This window comes from Phoxinus phoxinus (assembly GCF_949152265.1).
Source record: "Phoxinus phoxinus genome assembly, chromosome: 19".
NCBI classification, from domain to species: Eukaryota; Metazoa; Chordata; class Actinopteri; order Cypriniformes; family Leuciscidae; genus Phoxinus; species Phoxinus phoxinus.
Window position 1 is genome coordinate 13,953,744 of NC_136894.1, and position 25,640 is coordinate 13,979,383.

General features: G+C 36.4%; 1 protein-coding gene across 2 annotated transcripts in view; it reads right to left on the reverse strand.

Annotated features, from left to right (window-relative positions):
* Positions 1 to 13,183: 13,183 nt before the first annotated feature.
* ctdp1 (CTD (carboxy-terminal domain, RNA polymerase II, polypeptide A) phosphatase, subunit 1) overlaps positions 13,184 to 25,640 on the reverse strand; it is a 115,612-nt gene continuing 103,155 nt past the window's right edge. For both annotated transcript variants that reach the window (XM_079590990.1, XM_079590991.1), the window contains one exon: positions 13,184 to 15,110. In XM_079590990.1, coding sequence (XP_079447116.1) covers positions 14,963 to 15,110 — 148 coding nt within the window. In that variant the 3' untranslated portion in view covers positions 13,184 to 14,962. The remainder of the gene's footprint in view (positions 15,111 to 25,640) is intronic.

A 25,640-nucleotide genomic window follows, 5' to 3' on the forward strand; every position in this document is an offset into this window, starting at 1 on the left:
TGTATATAAATATCAGTTGTCACTCTATATCTTCCAATAATATGTCTTATAAGATATTTAAGTGCTTAGTTTTATGATCAAAGCTCTGTGGTGTTTATTGTCGGAGCAAAACCTATAATGCAATGAAATATGATTGAGATATGTACAAATAAATGTTCCTCTGCCTGCTGTATCACATTTAATACACACATTAAAATATTACTTTTCTAAAATAATAATAATAATAATAATACAAAGATTATTAGATAATCAAGTAAACCTAAGTTGCTTCATTCCAGTAAGTTGTTATCTTGAGATGTCAACAATATTAAAGTTAATCTTAGGTTTAAATCAGTAAATATTTTACAGGAAAAAGTCAGTCAGACAACAGGAGGCATGTGGAGAAGATTGTGTTCAAAAGGTTTTTCAGCATGCTGATAATTTAGAGGCTTTAGAAGTGTGTGTATCAAATATGATACAGTAGGCTTTTTGTCATTGTGCAAGCCTATATACTGCTTCTTATTCACTGAAATTAAATCATTGAATAGCTAGAAACCTTGAGCAGAGTGAATGCAGTGCTAGCACACCCCTGGTTGAAATTCACATCCTGTGAGCCGTTTAAAATCCAGACCTCAAATAATCATGCAAGAACACATCCAAACAAATATTCAATCATATGCCAATTGTCTACTTAGATGAGAGGATAAGAAAATAAATTAGCTTGAGTATAAAATTGCTGGTTGATGATGATGATGTTTCAGCAGGTGGTTGTTCTGCACATATATGATGTAGTAGATGTACAGTACAGCACAGAAGCAAGTCATATGCTATTAAAATAGATGACATTCATTGTGGTATATTGCTCGATTTTAAAAGGTAATTTCCTCGACAGTTTCTGAAATGGAGAGCGCTCGTCCATCAGCACACAGCCTGCATGAGGACATTCACCGGGCGGATATTGTGCGAGGTCCAGCAGCCCTGCAATAAAGCCATCGGTTCAGGCAGAGGTGGCTTGTGTGTAATTTGGTTTGGCAAAGGACCGTGATGTAGAGATGAGAGATAAACACATGCCATCTGCCAGAGCTCAATCACTATCAGTGCTGAGGTGAGTGGGCAGAGCAAACGCTCTCTGTTCACCGTGACATCTCATCCAAATACACCAAAACACTCTTTTATTGACTATCTCTTTGGTTAACTAGATTCCCTCGTCCTAAAGAGACACCCACCAACATATGTTTCAAGTCAATGTGCTTTAGCACAGGGATTTTTCAATCTTTTAGATGCAATAGACCTGATGTGAGGGCATCCCATCCTAGAAGCAGCTTTATATTCATGTACAAAGACCAAATTTATCCTGTGAAATTTCATATTATATAATAAAACTAATATATATAATATATGATCAGTACATACATTATTGTGCAAAAGTATTAGCCACATTAGTATTTTCACCAAACATTTTTTTTAATCTTTTGCTGTAGTGTTTGCATTTCCAAACATTCCTTTTGAAATTAATTGTAATAATCCATTGAGATTTATTTTGTATGCACAAGGAGTCTGACAACAGCTGGTATTCTGCACAAGGAGATCTGATCACCATCAGCGAGTCCGTGTCTGTGAATACATGAAAAAACTGAGAGAGACTGTAAATCCAGAAGAACTGAGACAACGTCTCCAAGATGCTTGAAGAAACCTACCTGCACAGCTACCTGAAGTGTACCCGGACAAAAGCTGTTTTAAACGCAAAGGGTGGTCACACCAAATATTGAATTAGTTTAGTTAAGAAAAGTTAATTGATAAATAAAATATATTTTATTATATTTGAAAGTATACTCACTTTACAGGATTTTTGCTGCTTAAAACGTTTCACAGTACTGTAGCTTTGCAGGTAGGTTTCTTCAAGCATGTTGGAGACGTTGCTGCAGTTCTAGATTTAGTCTGTCTCAGTTTTTTCATGTACACACAGACACACTTGATGATGGTGAGATCAGATCTCCGTGTGGAGCACGTACCGGCTGTTGTCAGACTCCTTGTGCATTCAAAAATCTCTCTGGATTATTATAATTAATGGCAAAAGGAATGTTTGGAAATGTAAACACTACAGCACACTAATTGTTTTTTTTTTTTTAGTATTTGAAAATACTAATGTCCCTAAGACTTTTGCACAGAACTGTATATTACTGTGGCTGTACATTTATTTAGTTGGATTATTTAATTTTTTGATTTATTTTAATCAATGTTTTATTTATTTAGTTTACTTTTTTATTATTTGATTATTAGTACACATTATATATTATGCTATATATATATATATATATATATATATATATATATATATATATACGCACACACATACACTAATTTTTAGACTTTTCCACGAACCCAAATCACTATATCTCATAGGTTAATATATTATTAATATACCATTATATTTTACCTTTGAATGTACTGATAACCACCATAATAATTATTAATGCTCTAGTAGGGTTGCATGGTCTCAGTAGTATTGAAAGATAAGAGGGAGCTTATTTAAAGATTTATAAAATAAAATAGAAATATTAAAGTTAATTCTAAAGTAAACTGGCAAGTTAATGTGTTGAAGCTAGTACCGGGGTAATAGATTCATATTTCCACACCTTCCTCTAAAAGTCACACCACTGTATACTTTATTTACATAAAGTATAATACTGTCTCACAGAGGGACTTCATGGGAATGTCCCTTTATTGTTTATCACCATAAATTATATGGTAATTAATTTTTACTTCCAAAAAGCATAAATTTGACATTATTATACAACAAAACCTATAATGCAATGGTAAAACATTTAAAAATGTTCACCATTTACATTTAAGGTAACTTTTAACTTTTTTTCTTTTTAAACCAGTTGAAAGGTTTTTACTGTAAAAAAAAAAAAACTTTTGTTTACAGTGTAGGTGGTTCAAAAAGGAAGTCTTTATGATATTTCGGTCATAAGTCTGATCAGCACATTTCTCTTCAATATTTGAGGAATAATTTATGGCTATAGCTTAAATTGTGCAGGACGAGTACCACACCAAAGATTAATACTCAGAAGGGGTCTGTCCAAATCCATAAAATCACAAATTGCTAATTAACATTTTTAGTATTGATTAAATACATTAAATACATAGATTTAGTCTCTTTATAATCTCATTTTCTTTTAAATGGATGTCTCGAAACATGTTACTTATTTATTTGCATATATAGCTATCTTTTGAGGACATTTATCTGCCATTTTTTACTTAAAAGATGAAAGAACAAATTCTCGCAGCAGCAGATGGTTTATGTAAACTATGTTAGAAAATCTTTTGTTATCACATACTGTATGCTTCCTTTATTGTATAACAGTAAAGTATGCAGAATATATGCTAAATATGTAGTAAATAGAACGTCTTTAATGTTCAAAATGCATAATTTCATTGGGCAGAAGAGGGGAAAGACCTGAAATACATGCTTTTTGTGTAATTTAAGCAGTGAATTGATAACAGTGCTTCTGATTCATTAGTCCATTGTCCTTTTTTTCCAGGAAATTACAGCCATGGGCCATTTTCACTATCTTTATGAGTGATGGTGGGGTAATTGACTTTCACCATTATTTCTACTCTCGGTTGTGAGCGAGCTACTGCACAATCTATTCAATGTTTCTGCCACTTTATGGTCTCCCACAGCATATCTAAAAGCTCTGCTCATAAACACTCTCACATTACATATCATGTGCAAACATTCGGCATTTATGTTTGAATAATCACATACACAGGCTATCAATAACACTACGCTACAAACACACTATAACTTTCCAATGTCCTGAATGGGACGCTAGCCCACCACTTCAAACAAACAAAACCTACAAACACACAAAGCATGATTTCTTACTTCATTAACTATGCCCTACAGTGAACATCCGCTACTAGCTTTAGCCCGCTAGCATCACTAGTGTGGTCTCAGCTATCGCCTGTCTTATTCACACTCTTATCACTCAAGAAATGACAGTTTATCTGTTCTAATGGCGAATGTATCGGATGTGTGTCTCTTTGAGTGCAGGCAAGGACACGTTCGAAGCAGATACGCGACCTAATATAGAAGAAGCCAAGCTATGGAAAAAGCGCTCAGCACTAGAAACCATGTGGGCTGATGCTCACAAGTCTGTGGTAAGTAATGTTATCACTCCGACCTCTACTCGGTGTGTTTCTCTGCACAGGACCAATGCACCCAGAACACGATCATTCCAGCCCTCCTTCACTCCAGCGCCAAAACACCACGGACCCTGGGCGCAAACCAGGCCACAGATGAGGTCCTCTCCTCCTCTACCGCCCCCTGTCTTCGAGAACTTCACCCAAAACTGCTTTTTATCTGGGAGCGACCTCTTCCGTGCTGATGGCCTCCACCCCAACCGAATCGAAGCGGATCTTCGGACAACATCTCCAAGATGCTACACAACATATGACTAGTAAGTCCAACCTCAAATCACAGTCTTTGTTCAACCCACTTAATTGATAGAAGTGTGAATGTAGTACACTCTATAGAGACTGTGTCAATTCCCAGATTAGTGAGGTCAAACTACAATTCTATAGGATCAAGAAAAAATCTGATTGTGATTAAAACATAAAATCTCAAAATTAGTGAACAAAAATAATTTCTAAAGCTAGGGTTCTTAAACGATAGATCGCGCACACCTAAGGCGGTCATTGTAAATTAAATGATCACAGATAATAGTTTTTATATACTCTGCCAGACTGAAACCTGGCTTAAACCAAATGATTATTTTGGTCTTAATGAGTCTACTCCAACAGGCTACTGTTATAAGCATGAGCCCCGTCTGATTGGTCGTGGCGGCGTTGTTGCAACAATATAGAGATATTTTTAATGTTTCTCAAAAAACAAGACAGGTTTTATTCATTTGAAGTGCTTGTGCTAAATGTTACACTCTCAGATATAAGAAAAATTTAAGTTGCAAGCAGCGATGAAAGGGCCCTCGCACCCGTGCCACCGCCACCCGGTGGCTTTAGGAAGACAGAGCACGGTGGGCAATGTGCATTTAAGAAGGTAAAAATAGGAGGAGTATGTCAAAGTCAGTTACAAAAATGTGCTTTATTATGGGGATAATAGCATGCGTTATCACTCAGATAAGTGTTGCTAGCATGTTTTAGCATGTTTCTAGCATGTTTAGAACTCAATGGCATATTAAATATGTCGCTAGTAATGCATCACAGTGTAAAACGTGTCACTTCCTGTCGACAGTAGGTGGCGCTATTACTATAACTGAAAAGTGTCATGTAAATGTGTTCAGGACAGAACTCTTATCAAACGTGTGAAGTTTGGGGCAGATTGGACATTGCCTTCTTGAGTAACAACAACTTCCTCTTTCGTTGCATTAGCACTTAGCTAAGAATTGCTAGCATGTTTTAACAGGTTTCTAACATGTTTATAACTCAATGACATATTTAATATGTTGCTAGTACTGCATCACACTGTTAAACATGCTTGCTTTGTCTTGGCTAACATGTATAGACCTCCAGGGCCCTTTGTTGATTTCCTAAAAGAGATTGCAGATTTTCTCTCAGACCTATTGGTCAACGTCGATAAAGCATTGATTGTTGGAGATTTTAACATTCAAATAATACAAATGATGGGTTAGGGGCAGCATTTACAGATTTACTAAACTCCTTTGGGGTCAAGCAAAACGTCACTAGACCCACTCATCGGTTTAATCATATACTAGACTTAATTATACCGCATGGAGCCAATCCTACAGATATAGATATTCTACCACAAAGTGATGATGTCACTGATCACAACCTTGTATCGTGCATACTGCTGATATTTGCCATATTGTGCTGCATAATAGACTAAGTAGAACAATTATCCCAACCACTATAGAAATATTCAAAAATAATCTGCCTTATCTGTCTCAGCTGCTCAGTGTACCCAAGCACACAAATGAACTAAAGGAAATGACTAGCAGTATGGGCACCATTTTCTCTAGTACATTAGAAACTGTTGCACCGATCAGATTAAAAAATGTCAGAGAGAAAACTAAAGCACCATGGTACAACAGCATTACTCACGCTATCAAGAGAGAAACTCGTAATCTCGAGCGCAAATGGAGACAAACTCCTTTTGACGTCTTTAGAATTGTGTGGAACTTCCCGTTATAAAAAGGCTCTAAAAGCAGCCTCAACCTCAAGGATTCTTTTTAGTACAGTGGCTAAATTAACAAATAAACAGACATAATCTGAATTAAATATTCCATCACAGTTTAGTAGTAAAGACTTTATGAATTTCTTCATAAAGAAACGGTCAACTGATAAAATCGAAAGTATCAGAAATATAATTGTGAATGTACAACCTTTGACATTATTTTATGATTCAGGTTAAATTATCGCCCCTCAAGAACAATTGCAGTGCTTTACAACTATAGGACAGGAAGAGCTAAATAAACTTATCATTGCTTCTAAACCAACAACATGTTTATTAAATCCAATACCCACTAAACTACTGAAAGAGTTGTTACCTGTTGCAGAAGTTATAAAATGATTAACTTATCTTTATCTCTAAGTCATGTCCCAAGACCGTTCAAGGTAGTTATTAAGCCTCTCATTGAGAAACCACAATTAGATCCAAATGAATTAGCAAATCACAGACCGATTTCAAAACTTCCATTTATGTCTAAAATACTAGACAAAGTTGTGTCAGCTCAATTATGCTACTTCTTGCAAAAAAGAAGATGATATCTATGAAAAATGTCAGTCTGGACTGAAACTACGCTCGTTAAAATGACTAATGACTTACATTTAGCTTCTGACCAAGGCTGCATATCAATACTAGATTTACTTCATAGTGCTGTGTTTGACACTATACATCATAAAATACTCTTAGACTACAAAACTAGACTGGTATTCATGGACAGGTATTAAGGTGATTTAGATCGTAACTATCAGACCGTTACCATTTTGTCTTTTTAAGCGGGGAAAAATCTAAGATAACATCAGTAAATGATGGAGTGCCACAAGGATCTGTGTTAGGCCCTCTGCTAGTTTCAATATATATGCTCCCACTTGGTAATATTATAAGAAAACATGGAATTATTTTCCACTGCTATGCCAATGATACCCAGTTATATATTTCTTCACGACCAGATGAAATCTTTAAATTATCCAAGTTGACAGAGTGTGTTAAACATAAAATACTGGGTGATCTGTAATTTTCCTCTATTAAATTCAGATAATACTGAGGTATTACTTATTGGGCCAAAAACCTGTACACAGAGTCCCTTAGAATATAATTAGCATGTATAAGGATGTAATGTAACTTCATCCTCTATACTAGTTAAAGACTTGGGTGTCATATTAGACAGCAGCTTGTCTTTTGATATAAACTTGTCTTTTGTCATATTTCATGTTACAAAAACAGCCTTCTTCCACACCAGAAACATTGCTAAGCTACATCGCATGTTATCTGTTTCTGATGCCGAAAAGTTAGTTCATGCATTCATGACCTCTAGACTAGATTACTGTAATGCATTACTATCTGGTTGTCCTGCATCCTCTATAAACAAGCTACAATTGGTACAAAATGCAGCTATTAGAGTTCTTACTAGTTCAATAAAATATGATCATATAACACCAATTTTATTGGTCACAAAACTCTGAGCTTCTGGTAGTACCTACATGTATATCTAAGTCCACTAAAGGAGGGAGAGCGTTTACACATTTGGATTAACTTCCTGATAATGTTCGGGGCTCAGACACACTCTCCCAGTTTAAAACTAGATTAAAGACACATCTCTTTAGCCATACATGCACATAATGCTTCTCATAACCTTGTACTCCAGTTATTTCAGATCAAATGCACATGTTATCTTTACTTAATGTTATGAACAGCAGCTATGCTAATTATTTTCAATTTGCTTTTCTGTTTTACTGTATCTCGGGATGCCCAACGCCTGTGAAGAGATAGTGCCAACTCCTGCGAGGACTACAGATGATGCAAACTCTGAATCAACATGTACCAAAGCTACATTTTTCTATATATCCTAATCATTTGTAACACAACATGTATTCTTTACTTCAATGAGCTCACTGTTTTTGCTTTAAATTAATACATTGTTTTAAATTAATATTGTTAGGGAACTGCATGCTTTGTATATGTACATTTCGAAAATACATAACGTGGACAGTTGCCTCTGATAACAGATCACTAAATTGATATGGAAACAATGTGTTGTGAAAAGTGCTAAACAAATTAATTAGAATTGAACATAAAAAGTCTCCACACCCCAGTTAAAACAGCTGTTTTTGTGATGTAAAAATTAAACAAAGATAAACCATATCAGAACTTTTGCGAATAACTTTTAATGACAAAATTACAGCCTATGCAAAGCCAATGGAAACCAGTGACATTTTAAAGAAAAAAAGACAAGAACTTGTAATATATAGCTAGTATATAGGGGGTTGCCAACTTTGGTTGCCTATAACACATACCACTTTTTGGATCCAACATATTATTATTATTTTTTTAGAAACTTTCCCTATTAAAGAGTTAGTTCACCCAAAACATTCTGTCAATTTATTCACCGTCATGACGTTCCAAACCCATAAGACATTCGTTCATCTTTGGAACACAAATTAAGATATTTTATTGAAATCTGAGAGATTTCTGTCCCTTCATTGACAGTCCATTCAACTACCACTTTGACTCTTCAAAAAGTTCATAAAGAGATTGTAAAAACTAATTCATAAGTGGTTAAGTCCAAGTTTTTTGAAGAGACACGGTCACTTTATATGATAAAAAGACTAAATTTATGCTTTAATCACATATAAACATTCTTCAACACACACAGTTATTGTAAGCAGAAGCTCAGGCATGTTCGCATGACGTGCAAGAACCAATAATTCACATTATTACGGTTTTATTGTATTTTTGATCAAATATGCATCCTTGGCAAGCATAATAGATCTCTTTCAAAAACATTAAAACATCTTAATATCAATCCTGTTTATTGGTAGTTTACATAGTTCTAAAGTTATTTTGGTGAAATGATTAGCTTGAAAAAATACATTCTAGCAAAATCCAGAAATATAAAATCAGACAGCAAAACATCTGCCCAGTCCTAATCATTTCTGTTCCCATCAGGGAATTGCTACAATGCCAATTTACATGCCAGAAGAGTCGGCCCTCACCTGCCAATCAACAACACAAAAAACACTTTATTGGCTTTTCTAGCTTCTTATATTTCCCCAGTGCAAACTGGCAAACTTACATGGCAGAAAATCAGTGACGAAAAGAAACAATTCACAGAGCTCCATTCATACAGCTGTCAGTCAAAACATAAAGCATCTGTTTCTGCTGGACTGCTGACCTTTCTCACAGCAAGCCCCGGAGATCAGACGAGAGAGAGAGCAAGAAAACAGCAAAAGAAAGGGTTCATGCAGACCCGCGTCTCTGAGAGCCAAACTAAGATCTTTGACATAAAGCACATACATTTTTATAGCATAGTTTAAAGCATATAAATATGAATTTATTATGCTAAATTGGTGAAAGTACAGGTAAATGAAGCTGATGAAATACTTCAAATATTATTTGGATACTTAAGCTATACTCTTAAAATATCTAAATATCATGGCATTGGATAGCCAAATACAACACTGATAATAATAAGAAATGTTTTTGAGCACCAAATCAGCATATTACAATTATTTCTGAAGTATCATGTGACACTGAAGACTGGAGTAATGACTTCTGAAAATTCCGCTTTGCCATCACAGGAATAAATTACATTTCAAACTACATTCATAATATAAAGAATAAAGAAGAATACAGAATAAATTAGTTATTTTAAATTGTACTAATATTTCATACTAATACTGTCTATTTGATTAAATATCATGCATTCTTGGTAAGCATAATTCTTTCAAAAACATTAAAACATCTTAATATCAACCATTTTTTTGGTAGTTTACATATTTCTAAAGTTATTTATTTAAAACATTATCCTTGTATTACAGTTTTTCTCAATTTGACATTTCTCCAAACTCAGGTAACTGCTTTCAAAACAATTAATACAGTGATCTGAACACTTTTGAATTGTCCTAAACAGATCGTAAATTATATATATATATATAAGAAGACTTCAGATGCAAAAGCCTCTAAGTGCCATCTGAAATGTTTTATCAAGCTTGTATATTTAAGTTCAGTAATTTCACTTTAATGACAATTAATAGGTAATTTTCATTGCCATTAAAGTGAAAAAACTGAACATAAACATACAAGCTTGATAAAAATGATCATTCTATAAGAAAATTTCAGATGGGACTTAGAGGCTTTTGCATATATATAAAGGGGGAAAACAAAACAAAAACAATAGCAGCTTTTTTGGCGGGGTGAAAACTGTTATTGGTTAAATTCTCAGTTGCACAATGGCACATATGTTTTCAAGTCCCAATATGGTCTTCTTCAAGCTATCAAAGAGGCCGGTGGAGAGGATGAGGATGTTAATATCCTTTCCTGTAGCTCAGTGGTAAGAGCAATGCGTTAACAACGCAAGGTTGTGGGTTCGATCCCAGGGGATTGCACATACCTATGTATAAATGTATAGGATAATGCAATGTAAGTCGCTTTGGATAAAAGCGTCTGCCAAATGCATAAATGTAAATGTAATGTAAATGTAATATGAATGTCATGGGTGACAGTCATTCAGTTTTTTGGGCAAAATCTCAATATTATACTAAACTAAACTCCTCATTAAAGAACTTAACGATAAACATGTATTTTCATTCATGTATTTGTGTATCTACAGTCAAATTTGTTATCAAATCAACAGAGAACACACTTGAAGTTTTGAAGTCTAATAAATGCATTACTAGAATAAAATGCCGTGCTTCATTATGCAGTGAATATTGAACTGTTTTGCCATCATAAGAGTGTGGTTAGTTTGCAGTGTTAATTGTTTTGAGAGCAATTACATTCATTTGGAGAAATGTGTCAAATCGACTGAGAAAAACTGTAAAAGGCAGCACTTCAATTGGAAGACGTTTGAAGAGAGAAAAGTTGAGATTTCACATTGAGCTTTTAATTATATTCAAACTGGGACAAAATACAGCTAATATTAATCACATCGATGACAATTAAAAGATTAGTGGTATTACGAGGATTATTCAAAGAGGATGAGCCGACTGAAAAGCCCACTGAGGTATCTAATCCTTAATCTCAGGATTAATTCAGTGCCGTGTTATGAGATTTTCACACAAACCTCAAGACGTGCAGCAGTGTAGCCGCGGGATCTGTAACGATTCAAACATGGAGACAAGTCAATGAATCGTAAGCGCAAACCTCAAAGTCACTAGAGTGTTTTCAGAAACTCATCCACTCAACTGCACTATAAATCCACATCGGTATTCCAGATGTAGTAGTTGAGAGTAAAGCTGAGTTCACCGCACTGAAAGACTATTAAGTGTGTTTTATTGAGCGCTTTCAAGCGGGTGGATGATGATTATAGAGACGGGAGGTGTCCAGACTGATTTCCCCCTATACAACGCAGTGGCCAGTTGAATCACTATTGAAGCAATAATACTGCAAGCCTAATGAGCTTTCAGCTAATTTTACTTTAGGGAAATACAGCAGAAACTATTTGTATTCAGCATTAGTTTTTATTATTGATTTTCATTTAGTTTCATTTTATTTGATTTCCTCCACACCAGCAGACAATATCATTTTGTTTATTTGAAGCGCGTGCTGCAGTTTAAAGCAGGATGGATTCTGATTGGCTGTCAATGTTTTTATCGTTGATCAGATGGAACAAATCGTTCTGAAAGTGAGTGCCGTAGTTGTTATCGTTATAGTTGTGGTGTGGACTCTACTATTCTTTTTTATTTCGATTTTTTTTTTTTTTAAACTAGTTACTGTCCTTAAAGCTAGGGTAGGTAATCCTGTTCAGAAACATTTTTTTTTATACTGGGTGAAATGGTCCTTCCATTCTGATAGTAGTCAATACATTATGTGTTCAGAAAAAGGAATGAAAAAAATCTGACCTCTGTAGCAGCTGTAGGACAGTAAAAACTCTGACCAATCACTGCCATTCGGTGCGAATGTAAAGAACCAATCAGATGCCTTCATGTCTCGTGCCCGAGCACCACTGCGTGCACAGCAGTGATGCGCGGGTCAATGTATAAACAACCCGCACCCGACCGACGTTTTCAACTAACCCGCCCGCAACCCGGACCGCAAAAAAAAAGAAAGAAAATATTGTACCCGACCCGCTTCCTGACCCGCGTTTTTTAAAGTAGCTATAGTAAATGCTCATCGCGTCATTGGCCGTAGACGGAGGAACTAGGGGTGCACATTTTTCTGAGTGCTGTATGATATAGCCTAGTGTTTTGTAATAAAGGCTTGATTTATTCATTTATTTCGTTTCATTTTCTAAACAATTAAGATGCTGCATGTGTTTATGCAGTCTAATCGACGTGTGCGTCTCTCCCCGGACTTTCCCAACAAACCCCCCCCCCCCCCGCCCCCTCTCAGCAAATAGGCTACATAAAACTGACATTACTGAGCTATATGCATTTAAAAGTAGCCTATTAAAATGGCACAATGGCATTGCTCAGTTCAACGCGTTGGGAAATCGGGCATTTTGTCCCGCGTCAGCTCTTATTCAAAAGTTAATAACGCGCTCAACATTCAAAAGGTAAATAAGGATTTCCCACTTTCATCTCTGACTGAGCTCGTGCGTCATCCTCGCGCATTCAGCCAATAAAGTGTAGACCTATGTATTTCATAGAACATTGTGTCTAGTACTATATAAATTACAAAGGTAAACGACCCGACCGACCGCGACCCGAATATCATTAAAAATATTTTTGGATGACTCGTAACCGCGGGTAACCGCAGGCACCCGCTCATTTTGGATCAACCCGCGCATCAGTGGTAGGTATGCAGCTGACTCCAAATGTGGATGCGCGTTCATGTTTGTGGGGGCCGTAGCTTTGGACGGAGCACTGACAGGAGGGGGCGGAGCTTAGAAGAGGTGCCACTTTCAAATCTGGCTAGCTCTCCAACATTACCTACCCTAGCTTTAACTCAATAAAACCTTTCCAGTTTGCTCAACAAACTGATACATCATTTTTCATTGTTGCTATAACACAAAACACTGCATTCAACAATACACACAAAAAACCCTGAAAACACTGGTTTATAAAACAAATCTTTATTAAATGAAAAGCATTTTCTTTGTCAAGTACGAAATAGAATGTACAAATACTTTACATTGTTGAAAACAATCATTCTTGAAAACATCAACACAATGAAAATTAAAGAAAATATCAGTCAAAAACAACAGGTTCCATAACTGCACAAACCTCTGAGAAACATTTGAAACTGAGTTAGATCTGGACGTCTAGTCGTTCAAGCAACTGAGCGGGATAAAACCACCTAGAACCAGTATAGTATGGACTCAAAAAAACTGGACTTAAACGAGTATTCTTCACATCTACAGGTCCAGATCTGATCAGTGTGTACAGTGATGGTTCAGGGTGGCACGAGAGCCAACCAAACACCCGGTTTAACGCTGCCACAGTGTTCACTATCAGCACCTGAAGCCAAATAAAGACGATGATATCTGAACACTGTGACATCATCACAGAGTAAAAAGTGGCATTTCAATGTCTGTCATCTTAGGACCAGGAAAGGTCACAAGTATCAATTTGGAGGTAGTTACAGGAAGAGTTCACACACACATTTACTCTCGCTCATGCCGTTCCAAAGTGTTATTTCCTGTCTTTAATGAAACGTGAATGAAGATGCAGAATGTCCGAGCAGCTCAAGTGTAACAAAAAACATCTGTCACATTAGTGGATCGTGAATTGTGATGTCAAGCTCCAAAAAAGAACAAATGCATATGATATTTTAGTGTGAGTAACAAACTGATAATATTCCCTCCACAAAGCTCTGAAATGGACTACAAAAGCCATATGGACTATAAAAATGGTGCGTTGATATTATTGATGTCTTGTGAGCAAACGCCATGATGTCATTGACTGCATCAAAAGCCTTAAATATTAAGTAAACAATGATTTTCCTCATCTAAAATGATCATTTGCCTTCAGAAGACCTGAAATATAGATGCTAGTTTTTGGACTATGACATTATTATAGGCATTTTGAGATCTCATTTTGTGTTTCTTGAAGAAAAAAAAAATGACAGGCTTGTAATGACATGAGGGTGAGTAAATGATGACAAAATATATCTATTTTTTGTGAACTATTTATTTAATATGCAAACAATTGTATCAAGCCAATCACAAAACGTAAATGGAAATTTTCTGTTGCAAATGATGAACTCATTTCACAATTCCTATTCTCACCAGTTCCTCACACTTTCAAGCAGTTGTGAGTTTTTTGGTAATAGTGGCTGTGGGCGTGTCTAAAGGTGCTGGTATTCTGGGATTGGTGCAGCACAGTGTCAGTCAAACACACAGAGGTGTCAACGGCACTGGACGACGCACAAAACAAAAAGGAAACGGACAACACAGGACACATTTGGACGTCGGAGTTTGACTGCTGGTGAGGAACACAAACCCCTCCAAATGTCTTCTGAGGGGTCCATGAGCAGAGGTCTCAGCAGCAGGCCCACTTCAGACTCTTTGGCATTCATCACCAATTAGTTGAAATATTTCTTTTCATTTACATTTATATAAAAATTAGTTTTGAATCGGGGACAAATTAAGTAAAACATCAGACACAGAATCTCTACTTCCCACACCGCTACGTACTGTAAATTCACAATAAAACGACTTTGTGTTGAACCCGTCCTACTAAAACTCTATCTGTACATGTCTATCTACTTTGTAAACCCCTTTGTTTTATTCACACACACACTTACTTGCACTGTATAACAGCGACACAAACACACATTTTGTCTCAGGTACCTTGTGAGAACAGAGTCAAGTTCATAACCAATCCGCGTCCTATCAGCTCACATGAAATCATTTAGCTCCGCATCCAGTGCGGCGGCCATCTCATCAGCCTCTGAGTTGCTGCCCTCCTCATTGGAGTCATTACTGGAGCCGCCACCATCATCATCATTGTCATCTCTGGCCTCTTCCAGTTTTCTTTTGTGGCCCCTAAAGATAGAAAATACAGAGGCGTAGGTGAGTGATGCTCACTAGTCAAAGAATTTTAGAGAAATGCTCATTGGTTCATAGTGGTCTGGTTTCCAGGGTTATGTGTTGAGCGTGGTTGAGTCTGACTGGTTGCCTCTGCGCATGAATACTGGATCCGCGAAAACGACTAAAAACGCTGTATTCTGCAAGGCCAGTAGATGGCGATGAAACACTATAGATTGAACACATCATACGCATGATCGTTTTCAGAGAGTAGTGTTTTTGTTGTTTACATGAAAACAAGTTTCAAAGTGCAAATTTTTTAAAACAGTCTCCAAGTTTGCGTTTTCAGGCACCCAAAACGCCGTTGTCGTGTAAACGAACAGCCAAAACGCACAAAAAGTTTAAAGTTTTTTGTTGAAAACGGTGTCAAGTAAACAGCCCCTCAAACTTTTATTCAAACATTAAACTGTTGAAAAGTGACAGTAAAGACGTATAATGTTACAAAAGATTTCTGAAATGATGTGCTTTTGAACTACATGTTTGGAAAGACTGAATGAATTTTCATTTGTGGGTGAACTAACGCACCCTGCAGTAACGGGTTAGAAACATCAGCTTCACACGCATGAAAGCCATTCGTATACGACACTGACATACACACACAACTACCTTGGAAGCCAGTTTGGAAGAAGATATAATAATGCTCTGCCAGAGCTAAATAACCGATGGCTGTCGTTATATCTGCTGATAGTACTGACAGCTGCTTTGATCACTGGACAGTATATGCCTCTCATTTAGTGTAATGATGAATCCACTACCACCTGCTGATAAAGAACCAGTCTGACTACATGAATAAAAGATAAAAGCAAAGGAAGGACAGAAAATGGAAAACGTCAGAAAAGAAAGTCAACCTGACAATGGAACAGACCATGTGTTTGATATTATGGACCGAATATGGGGGGGAAGAAGCTCAGTGTTGCGTTCACATCACCCAGCACAATTATAAGAAATAAAAGCAAGAAGTTTGTCTCACAAAGTTTCTAAAGCCTTTTGAGCATTGCAGTGTTATCATGCAAGTATACAAACGGCAGACTTTAGTTTAACAGTGATTCACAGCAGCACACAGATTTGAGTCTTTCATCTTCGATCAAACCACGGACCAAAGCACAATGCCGTTATTCAGACTGCCATTATTCCACAGTCCTTTTCTTTATGTGACATTTAATGTGGGTAAATGTGAAATCGGCTAGAACTCCAAGAATAAAGAAGAATATGAAGGTAATAAAAAACTGGTGAAAACTGCAAAAGGAAGCTCATTAAGGTGATCATCATTATATAAAACAATTATGAAAGCGAAAACTAGCCAACAAAAACATTCATTGTAAATGAAAACTAAAAATGGGTTTTCAAAACTACATAGAATTGCATAAAAGGGACTTGTTTGTCATATTTTCAATCAATGCTTGATTCCTCTCTCAAGTTGCACTTGATTTTTTACCACAAGGTTTTTAAATATAATACAATGAAATGAAAAAATAAACAATAAATAAATGCCCCAGTAAATCTAGACCAAAAACAAAATAGAAAATCGAGTGAAATTATAATATCCATGGTTTCCATACATTGGGCTGTCTGAAAGAAAAATATGAATACATTATAAATCACAAAATTAATCAAGTTGTCCTCTTGTCTAGCACAAAACAAAAAGTTAATTGACTGAAGCCAATGAATAATTTGACCTCACGCACGTACACAAACATAGTACACATGCATTATGTTTTCCTTCTAGCGTGACAGTGTAATTATTCTGGGAAATGCACAAGGCCAGTCTCTTTGGCAAAGCTCGAGATTTGTACATTCTTTTGACGTGCTCATTGTAGCAGGTTTGAAAACATGACTTTTCTGGTGGACTGATAAACCAATACAGTCCTGACTCCTGGAACTTGTATAAGCATTTGGCAGATGTTTTTTATCCAAAGCACCTTACACTGCATTAAAGTTATGCATTTTATCAGTCCAAACCCATGACATCGGCATTGCAAGCGCCACAATCTACTGTTTGAGCTACAGGAATCCGTGAAAAGACATTTTATTTTTGTGCAATAATGTGCCTTGTCCCCATAAGAGACATTTTGTTTGGAGAGAGACGTATTCTTTCCACTGACAGTTTAATGCTTTTGTCCAAAATTGCACCTGAGCTCAAAAGGCCAAAAACAAAAAGTTTGCAAAAAAACATTTTCAGACTAGTGCTGTCAAAAGTACTGGCACTTCGGTACCAAGTCGATAGGACTCGATGCTTTAAAAACGTTACGATATCAGCCTTTCTGCAGTGCCAGTAGTACAGGCTCAATACCTATATTTGTGTGAGCGCTCTGTGAAGAGCTTCAAAGGTATCTATTTACAACGTGTTTCTGCAGTGTTGAGCATTGTAGCCAATCACAGACATGTTTGTTGTGCATGTAAACGCAATGGCCAATCAGAAACATTTAAGTTAGTCAGAATCTGCTCTAAATACACAGAAAATACACTAGTTTGTTCAGTGTAAGAAAATAAAATAAAAGTTTTGTTATAACCAAAAAAGTATAAAAACATGCAAATAAGAGATCCATTGTGTAGTATTGTGCAGTTTTTTTTATTATAACGGGAGTTTTCATTCACTCAGTAAGCTTGCAATGTGGCTGAACTTCAGTGATATCAGCAATCATTGTAAAGGGAGCGCTCTTTTCTTGGTTTCTCTAAATACAAATTTGCTCGTTTTCTGTATATATCCCAAATATACAACTGCGAATGACAACTATTAAAATTCAGAACTGAAACAGAAATGGCAATGTTTGACAATGTGATGACCATAGCACAGGACAGGACAAAAAAAAAAACAGATCTGTGCATTAAGGCTGGCAGTGTACAAAATAAATACACCTGCCACTTTTTCTTTTACCTGTAATGTGTTTCTTTTTTTAAATGTATTGCTAACTTTTCATTTGATCTTTTTAATGCAATATTTACTTACTGTAATTGAACAATATCTGAAGGCTACATGCTAATGTTTTAATGTATTATTTATTTATTATTAAACAGCAATAACAATTAACTAATTCCATGCATTTTATTTAAAAATAGTTAAATAAATAAAAATAAATAAAATAGTTAGATTAGTTTTGCTATGGTTTGGTACCGAGAGCCACAAAGTTTTACTGGTATTGGTGGTGACTACTGAAAATGTTGAATTGTGACAACACTACTTCAGACTACAGAGAATTGCTGTATTCTTGATTTGTCTGGAGAGTTTTCTGACAACGCCTCAACTCTCACCCACCAACTGTCTGTGACCCTGCTGACTCAACAACACCCCACACAGCATGTCTGAAAATAATATGCATGTTTTAGATGCCTCAAGAAAGACCACTTTCCCCATTGGGAATACTGCTGTCAGGCTGGAAAACCAGCAGGACAGATGGAGGGTTTCTTTTTAAACTGAAAATAGACGCTAATGGCACAACGGCATAAAAAAATAAATAAATAAATAAAGGAAGGAATATCCCTATTTTCAAACAAGCTGTCTCACTCCCTCGGTCTTCCACTGTCTACAAGAAACAGATTACATAAGCACAAAGGCTGTGAGAATGAGAGAATGGGCTTGTGGGAGGAGGAAGTGACTGCAGAGCTGTTGAAACTCGGCCGGCTCAGAGTTTGTTCCCTCTCAATGCACCTAAAAGATTTAAACAGGACAGATCTCTCACAGCCAAGAGAGAAAGAAACAACTAGAGAAAAACAGTGCAGTGACGAGGAGAGAAAGACAAATAAGGAAGGACAAGAAAGAATGAAAAATATATAAATAAAGAAAAAATAAATTCTCTTTCATCTGTGGAACTCAAAATGTGTGGAAAACTGAAGAAAGGAGAGTTAAACGATGACACGCAAGTTTTTTTTATGTTGTTGCCTGAACTATCCTTTTAAAGCCACAAATGAGACATTCAATAAACCGTGGAGGTTTAATGATGTGTGTTCGATTAAACCCACATGGCTTCATTCGTTCTCATACAGCCACGTGTTAAGCGCCAGGACGGGGTGTATTGATTGAAGATGGAGGGAGGGTAATTGATGGTCGTACATGCATGTAATAGACAGCGCTGGTCAATAAGTGTCACATTTTGTCCTGATGCATCCTCAAGAATAATTGTGAAAATGAGGTCAGAAAGATCAGCCAAATGTGTGAATGAGGCATGAATGTTCCCAAACACCATTCAGAAGATCATTTCAGACATCATGGATTTTATTTAAGACAGACCGCACACACTCTGAGTACTGTGGCCCATCAATTACTTGGAAAAAGGGTCTGTTGGGATTGTAGATTGAACCAAAAAAATAGATCAAAGAGAGCTTTTGTGTCAACTAAGCACACAGTGCAAATAAATGTATAAAAAGAGTTTAAATGTACACAAGCATCATGACTGCATCACTGCTTTTCCTCTGTGAGCACCCACCAAAATCAATGTTTGTAGCTTTTAGTTCGTGTGCGTTAGTTTTGGGGTCATCTATCGTTTAAAAGTTCAGGGTCAGTAAGGTATCTTATGCTCACTAAAGCTGCATTTATTTGATCAAAAACTTTATTATAATGTGACATTATTATAATTTAAAATAACTATTTTCTATTTGAATATATTTTAAAATTTTAATTTATTCTTGTGATGGCAAAGCTGAATTTTAAGCAGCCATTACCCAGTCTTAAGTGTCACATAATCCTTCACAAATCATTCTAATTGGTCAAGAAACATTTATTATTGTAATCAATTTTGAAAACAGATGTGCTGCTTAATTGTTTTTGTGGATACCGCGATACATTGTGTTTTACAGGATTCTTTGATGAATGAAAAGTTCAAAAGAACAGCATTTATTTGAAATAGAAATATTTTTTGTCACTTTTGATCAATTTATTGGATCCTTGCGGAACGTTTACAAAAGAAACTGCGGATACAAATGGACCAAATATTGATGACATTCAAGTACAGAATGATCTTTGATGCAACATTCTGTGTGAATAGGATATATGTCAACACGGGACAATTTTTTGTTCAAATATTTCATCTTAACCTTGCCTTTAAATCCTCATTTGAGTCAGCTGGTCTGGATCACTAGATGCTCTTTAAACGGCAGGATGTCAGAAAGTGTTGTACGGTCTAAAGCACTGCAGAAAACAGCAGGAGTCTCAGTCTTGTGGACTGACCTGAAGCTCTGATGGCTGTAGCAGGTTCCTTGTAACAGATTTAAGGCTCAGTGATTTTAAGATGGCTCCAATAACTTGTAATTAATTCAACCACACGGTGCAAAGCCAGAGCTTCTGATTAAAAAACAAAAAGAAATTGAGAGAAAATAACAGTATTGCAATGCAGCAAAAGGACAGTATGAATGTTTTAGGTAAGTTTAGTTTTTCAACAAGTAACTGCTAGTAGATAGAGGAAGCTGGTATGGAAGGGGTATGCATAATGTTGTTTACAACACACTTTTGGAAATGCAATGTCACTTTCATTTATGGCTCTATCCCTCTCCATCACTCTCCCTCCTGTTATTCTGCTAGGAGACTTCCTGAAGTGGATTTTAAGCGAGTATAATGACCAAATCACTTTTTTTTTTTTTTTTTTAGTTAAATATTTCTATGAATACACTACCGTCTAAAAGTTTGGGGTGAGTACGATTATTTGTTAAGAGAAATTAACACTTATTTATAAATTATGCATTCAATTGATGAAAAGTGACATTAAAGAGGCTATATGCGTTTTTCTGAAATTTAAACTCGCGACTGACACCTGTGGCCAAAAAACAGAACTGCTCTTCCTTTCTGCTCGCTCTCTCAGCGCGCGTTTGTACGTGCACACTTCACAGGTCATCTGCTGCAAGGAGGTCAACATTATGTTTACAGAGGTAAGAACAGTCAAATACATATATTGTTTGAGATAAGTGTTCTGAGTGATCTGAAACGTTTAACATGAACGCGCTTGACGTCACATCCGCAGATAGCGCGGAAAAATCCGACCCGACAGAAAATAGGAAAAATAGGATACAGGCTTATAGGTGCACCCACTGTGAGCAGACAAGGCGTCAGTATGCTCATCAGGAGATGTTTGAGTCATAAATGGTAAAATAAAAAGGCTATTGTTACGTTTATTTTGGGGGGAAAGTTCCATATAGCCCCTTTAAAGAAATGTAGAAATGTTTAAAAAAAAAATCATTTTAAATACAGTAAAATGCTGTTCTTTTGAACTTTCTATTCAAAGAATCCTAAAAAAACTAATTAGCACTGTTTCCACAAAAATAAGAAATGTTTCTTGAGCAGCAAGTCAGCATATAAGAATGATTTCTGAAGGATCATGTGACACTGAAGACTGGAGTAATTCAGACGGTTCATGCATTCTCGTCTATGGAAAGCACCACTTCCGGTATTTTGCTGGTTACTCGACACAGGTAAATTGCAATCGAGCATTTTTTTTTAAATAGAGTACTTTAACTCTATTGACTAATCGTGACAGCCTTAGGGGCGGTTCACATATTGTGTCTTGCTCAAGTTCAAAATTTCAAATGCAGGCTCATAATGCAAGCGACAGGGTCGCCACGCACCCGTTTTTTCGAGACACCCCTCGCTGCACCCTGTAGCACGATGGCGTAGCTGGATGGAGGTGTGTTTTGGTGACGTCATAGACGCATGCGCAGTACCGATCTCTGGGTTATAATCGTTTATATACTGTCTATGGTTATAATTCGCATGCGCTGGTAAAGGTGACATGTATGCTCAATATTGTATTGAGGTGATATTCTAATCTACCCTGTGTAGTAATAGTAGTAGTAGTAGTAGTACTGTTAAATAGTAATAAGTAATTGTTGATGAATAAGTAATTATTTACATAAATGGGATGCTTAAGTTATCTGAGTTTCTCTCTACATAGGCTACATGCAAAATAGTTAATTTTACAACATTTTAAATCACATGATTTTAAACCTAAATTTGATAGATTAATAGCATGTCCTCACCGCAAGTATTTTTTTTTTTATGCGTGTATATAGAACATTTTAAAATAAAGCCATTTTATTTTATTCAGGTCATATTATTTGCTGTTGAGTGGAAGCAAAAATTAGTCAAGTAGCCTAATTGTCTCTGTAATTTTAAAGGTACAATACAATAAGGTCTGTAAACATCTTAAAATACCAGTACACATTCAAGGGAAAATGCAAAAATAATAACAGCATCAAGAAAATAAATCTTGTCAGATTTGTCAAAAAAAAAAAGTGCTTAATGATATTTTGTTACTCGTTTTTCCACAGTGATCTGTACATAAGGTTCCTCTTAATTTGCTGTTCAGTGTCTGCAAGACATGTCTATGGAAGCTTGTTTTCACCACAGAGTGAGAAATAAAAAAGGTAATTGCAAATTCTCAGAATTGCGTGATATAAAGTCGCAATTGTGTGTTATTAAGTCAGAATTGCGTGATATAAAGTCGTAATTGCAGGTTATAAAGTCAGAATTGCGTGATATAAAGTCGCAATTGCGAGAAATATACATGAAATTCTGACTTTTTTTCTCTCAGAATTGCATGTTTATATCTTGCAATTCTGACTTTATAATATGCAATTGGGAGATATAAAGTCAGAATTGTCAGAAGTCAGAGTCACAAAAAGTCAGAAGATATAAACTCGCAATTATGTGTTACAAATTCAGAATTGCGAGAAAAAAGTCAAAATTCTGACTTTATAACACGCAATTCTGACTTTATATCTCGCAATTCTGACTTTATAACACGCAATTGAGACTTTATTTCACGCAATTCTGACTTTATATCTCACAATTCTGAGAAATAAAGTCAGTAGGCCTTTGCTAGATGTAAACTCGCAATTGTGAGATAAAAAGTCGCAATTATTTTTTTAAATGTTTTATTCTGTGCCGGAAAAGAGCTTGCAAACTCAAGTGACCGTTATATTTATCTTTATTCTTCTTGGAAGATCAAAGCACGTGCGATTGTTCACCAACTCTACTAGTGCGCATATATGACGTCACCAAAACACACCACCGCCCATGCGCGTAACAGCATCCACTACGTATTGGACCATCCAGCTACGTCATCGTGCTACAGGCTGCAGCGAGGACCTCTTGGTTTTTTCCAGGCGCAGCAAGATGAAAAAAATCTTAACTTTTCAGAATGCCGCAAGCACACCGCAGGTCATGTGACAAGAACCAACCAATCAGCTTCACCCTTTCCATAATAACATTGAAAGCGCCAAGAACATGATGTGGAGAGCGCAGTTCATGGTTGCATAGCAACGACAGACACCAGGGAGTGCAAGCGCTTTTGAAAAAAGTGGCACAGCCGCAACTGTGATTGGCCTGTGAACGGGCCCCTTAGTCAGCATAAGAACCTTGAACTTATTTCAAAAACACTTAAAAAAAATCTTCACAGCCCTAAACTTTTGAACGCTAGTGTATATAATTCTAAGCCTTAACCGCTGAAAATCACCTCACACAAAAACAGCTTTGCACTAAACAGCTTAGAGAGAGGAGACCCTGAAAAAACATACCGTCACACTTGACATGCTGCCAGCACTTATTAATTTAAGAAATTTAAAAGAACACAACTTTCAACCTCATTATAAGCCAATTAAACTTCAGCCCTGAAAAAAATAAAACACCCATAATTAACACAAATGCTTATAAAAGTCAAGTTTCTTGACACTGCTTTCATTAGAGTTTAATGTAGGACAAATGATTGTTCCTTCCAACATTACCCCAGTGTGACCTGTAACATGCAAAGCGAAGATTAAACAAAACAACAGATGAGCCGCATTCCATAACTTCTAATAAACATGTATTGGTGAGTACTTTTCAAATTAAATTTGCTGGCAGATGACAAAACAGGACATAAATCCTATAGATTAGTCATCTTATATTGCCAGACAGAAAAGTCACTGTAATTTCGAAACAGCGTGAGGGTGAATAAATTATGATAGATTAATGTTTTTTATTGTTGGGTGAACTATCGCTTTAACACAGCGTGAAATTTTGGCACCGTTTTGTTCATATCGTGCTTCTAAAGAAACATATTTGCAGAAACTTAGCTCCTGCTCAGAAGTGCAGTACACAGGGAAACAATAGAGAAAGAGAGAGGCAGATATGAGAGGGAGGAAGTCCATGCACCTTCTCATCCATCATCTCAACAGCCGTTCACAGTGTTTAATCTATCACAGGTCTGTTCTGGGAGGACATAAAAAGAAGCTGGCCCTATTCAAAGATCATCCATTTACCCAGAAGCCCCCCGGACATAGCGGCACTGATACATCAATTACAGCCTGCATTAGAAATCCAGCTAGACTCATCTACAGTAAGGGGAAAAGTCACCATTTAACGACAATTACAAAGTAACTAAGGAGTGATTGCTGCGGAATTTCTCATTCATCTTTATTGAACCACTGGAATAAAATATGAATATGTATATCCACAAGGAACCTCAGATTTGGAGAGCGTTGCTCACTAACACCTTCATTAAGCAGTCAACAGGCAAATTATTTCTGCCTCATTAACTTCATAAACGTGCCATTCATACCTCACACTCCAGTGAAATCATCATTAGTGAGGAAACGAGTGAAGTGGAAGGATCTTCCAAACAGATCCCATGGGACATTACAAATCCATATCCATTTTAATCTACGTTCACTTCATCCATTGTTTGTTTCCATGGAGAACGGACCCAAGACAAGGGCAGCAGTAATTAAATTAGATTGCCAGTATATCATACTCTTATTCTCGCTCTATAAGCCTTTAAAATCATGCGTGGCTGTTCAGAGAGTTCTGATGGATCCATTAAGAGTGCAATAATGGCTTCTTCTGTGTGTTATTTCACAGCCCATAATATTCACCAGCTGAGGAGATTGAATGTAAAACAGCACCTACAGGTCTGTTGCCATGGCATTAAGTGGCGGCCTTACGCCTCGAAAATCCTCTGAAAGCGGTTGGAGGAACTATACAGTGTGCAGATGGGTGAAAGCTTATGAAGCTCAAGGAAATCCATTAACAGCAATGTTCTAAAAGCCCCATCTTTAATACAGGTTTGACAAAGAGAAGAACAACTTACTGTATGGTGCATCACGCTGTATGGTGATGAAAGGAATAGTCCATCCAAAAACGTTTCAAAACTATAAACCTTTATTCATCTTCGAAACTTCATCGTCCCTCCACTGAAAGTCCATACCACCAAAACTAATCCATATGAATCGAGCAGCAAGTCCCTCAAGAGGCACGAGCGCTTTATATAACAAACAGATTTAATTTAGGCTTTTATTCACAAATAAACATTGATCAATGTACATAGAGCATATCAAATATGGTAAATGAAAGCTCAAATGTGCATGCTTGACAAGCAAGAACCATTGAGGTTCTTTCTTGTGTGGTAAGGAAGTATAATTGCGCATCCATTTACGGTATTTGATGAGCTCTACGTATGTGTGTTGATCATTGTTTACTGTGTATTGTATGTTGGAATCAACTGCGTAACTGATATGAATTTCTTTTAC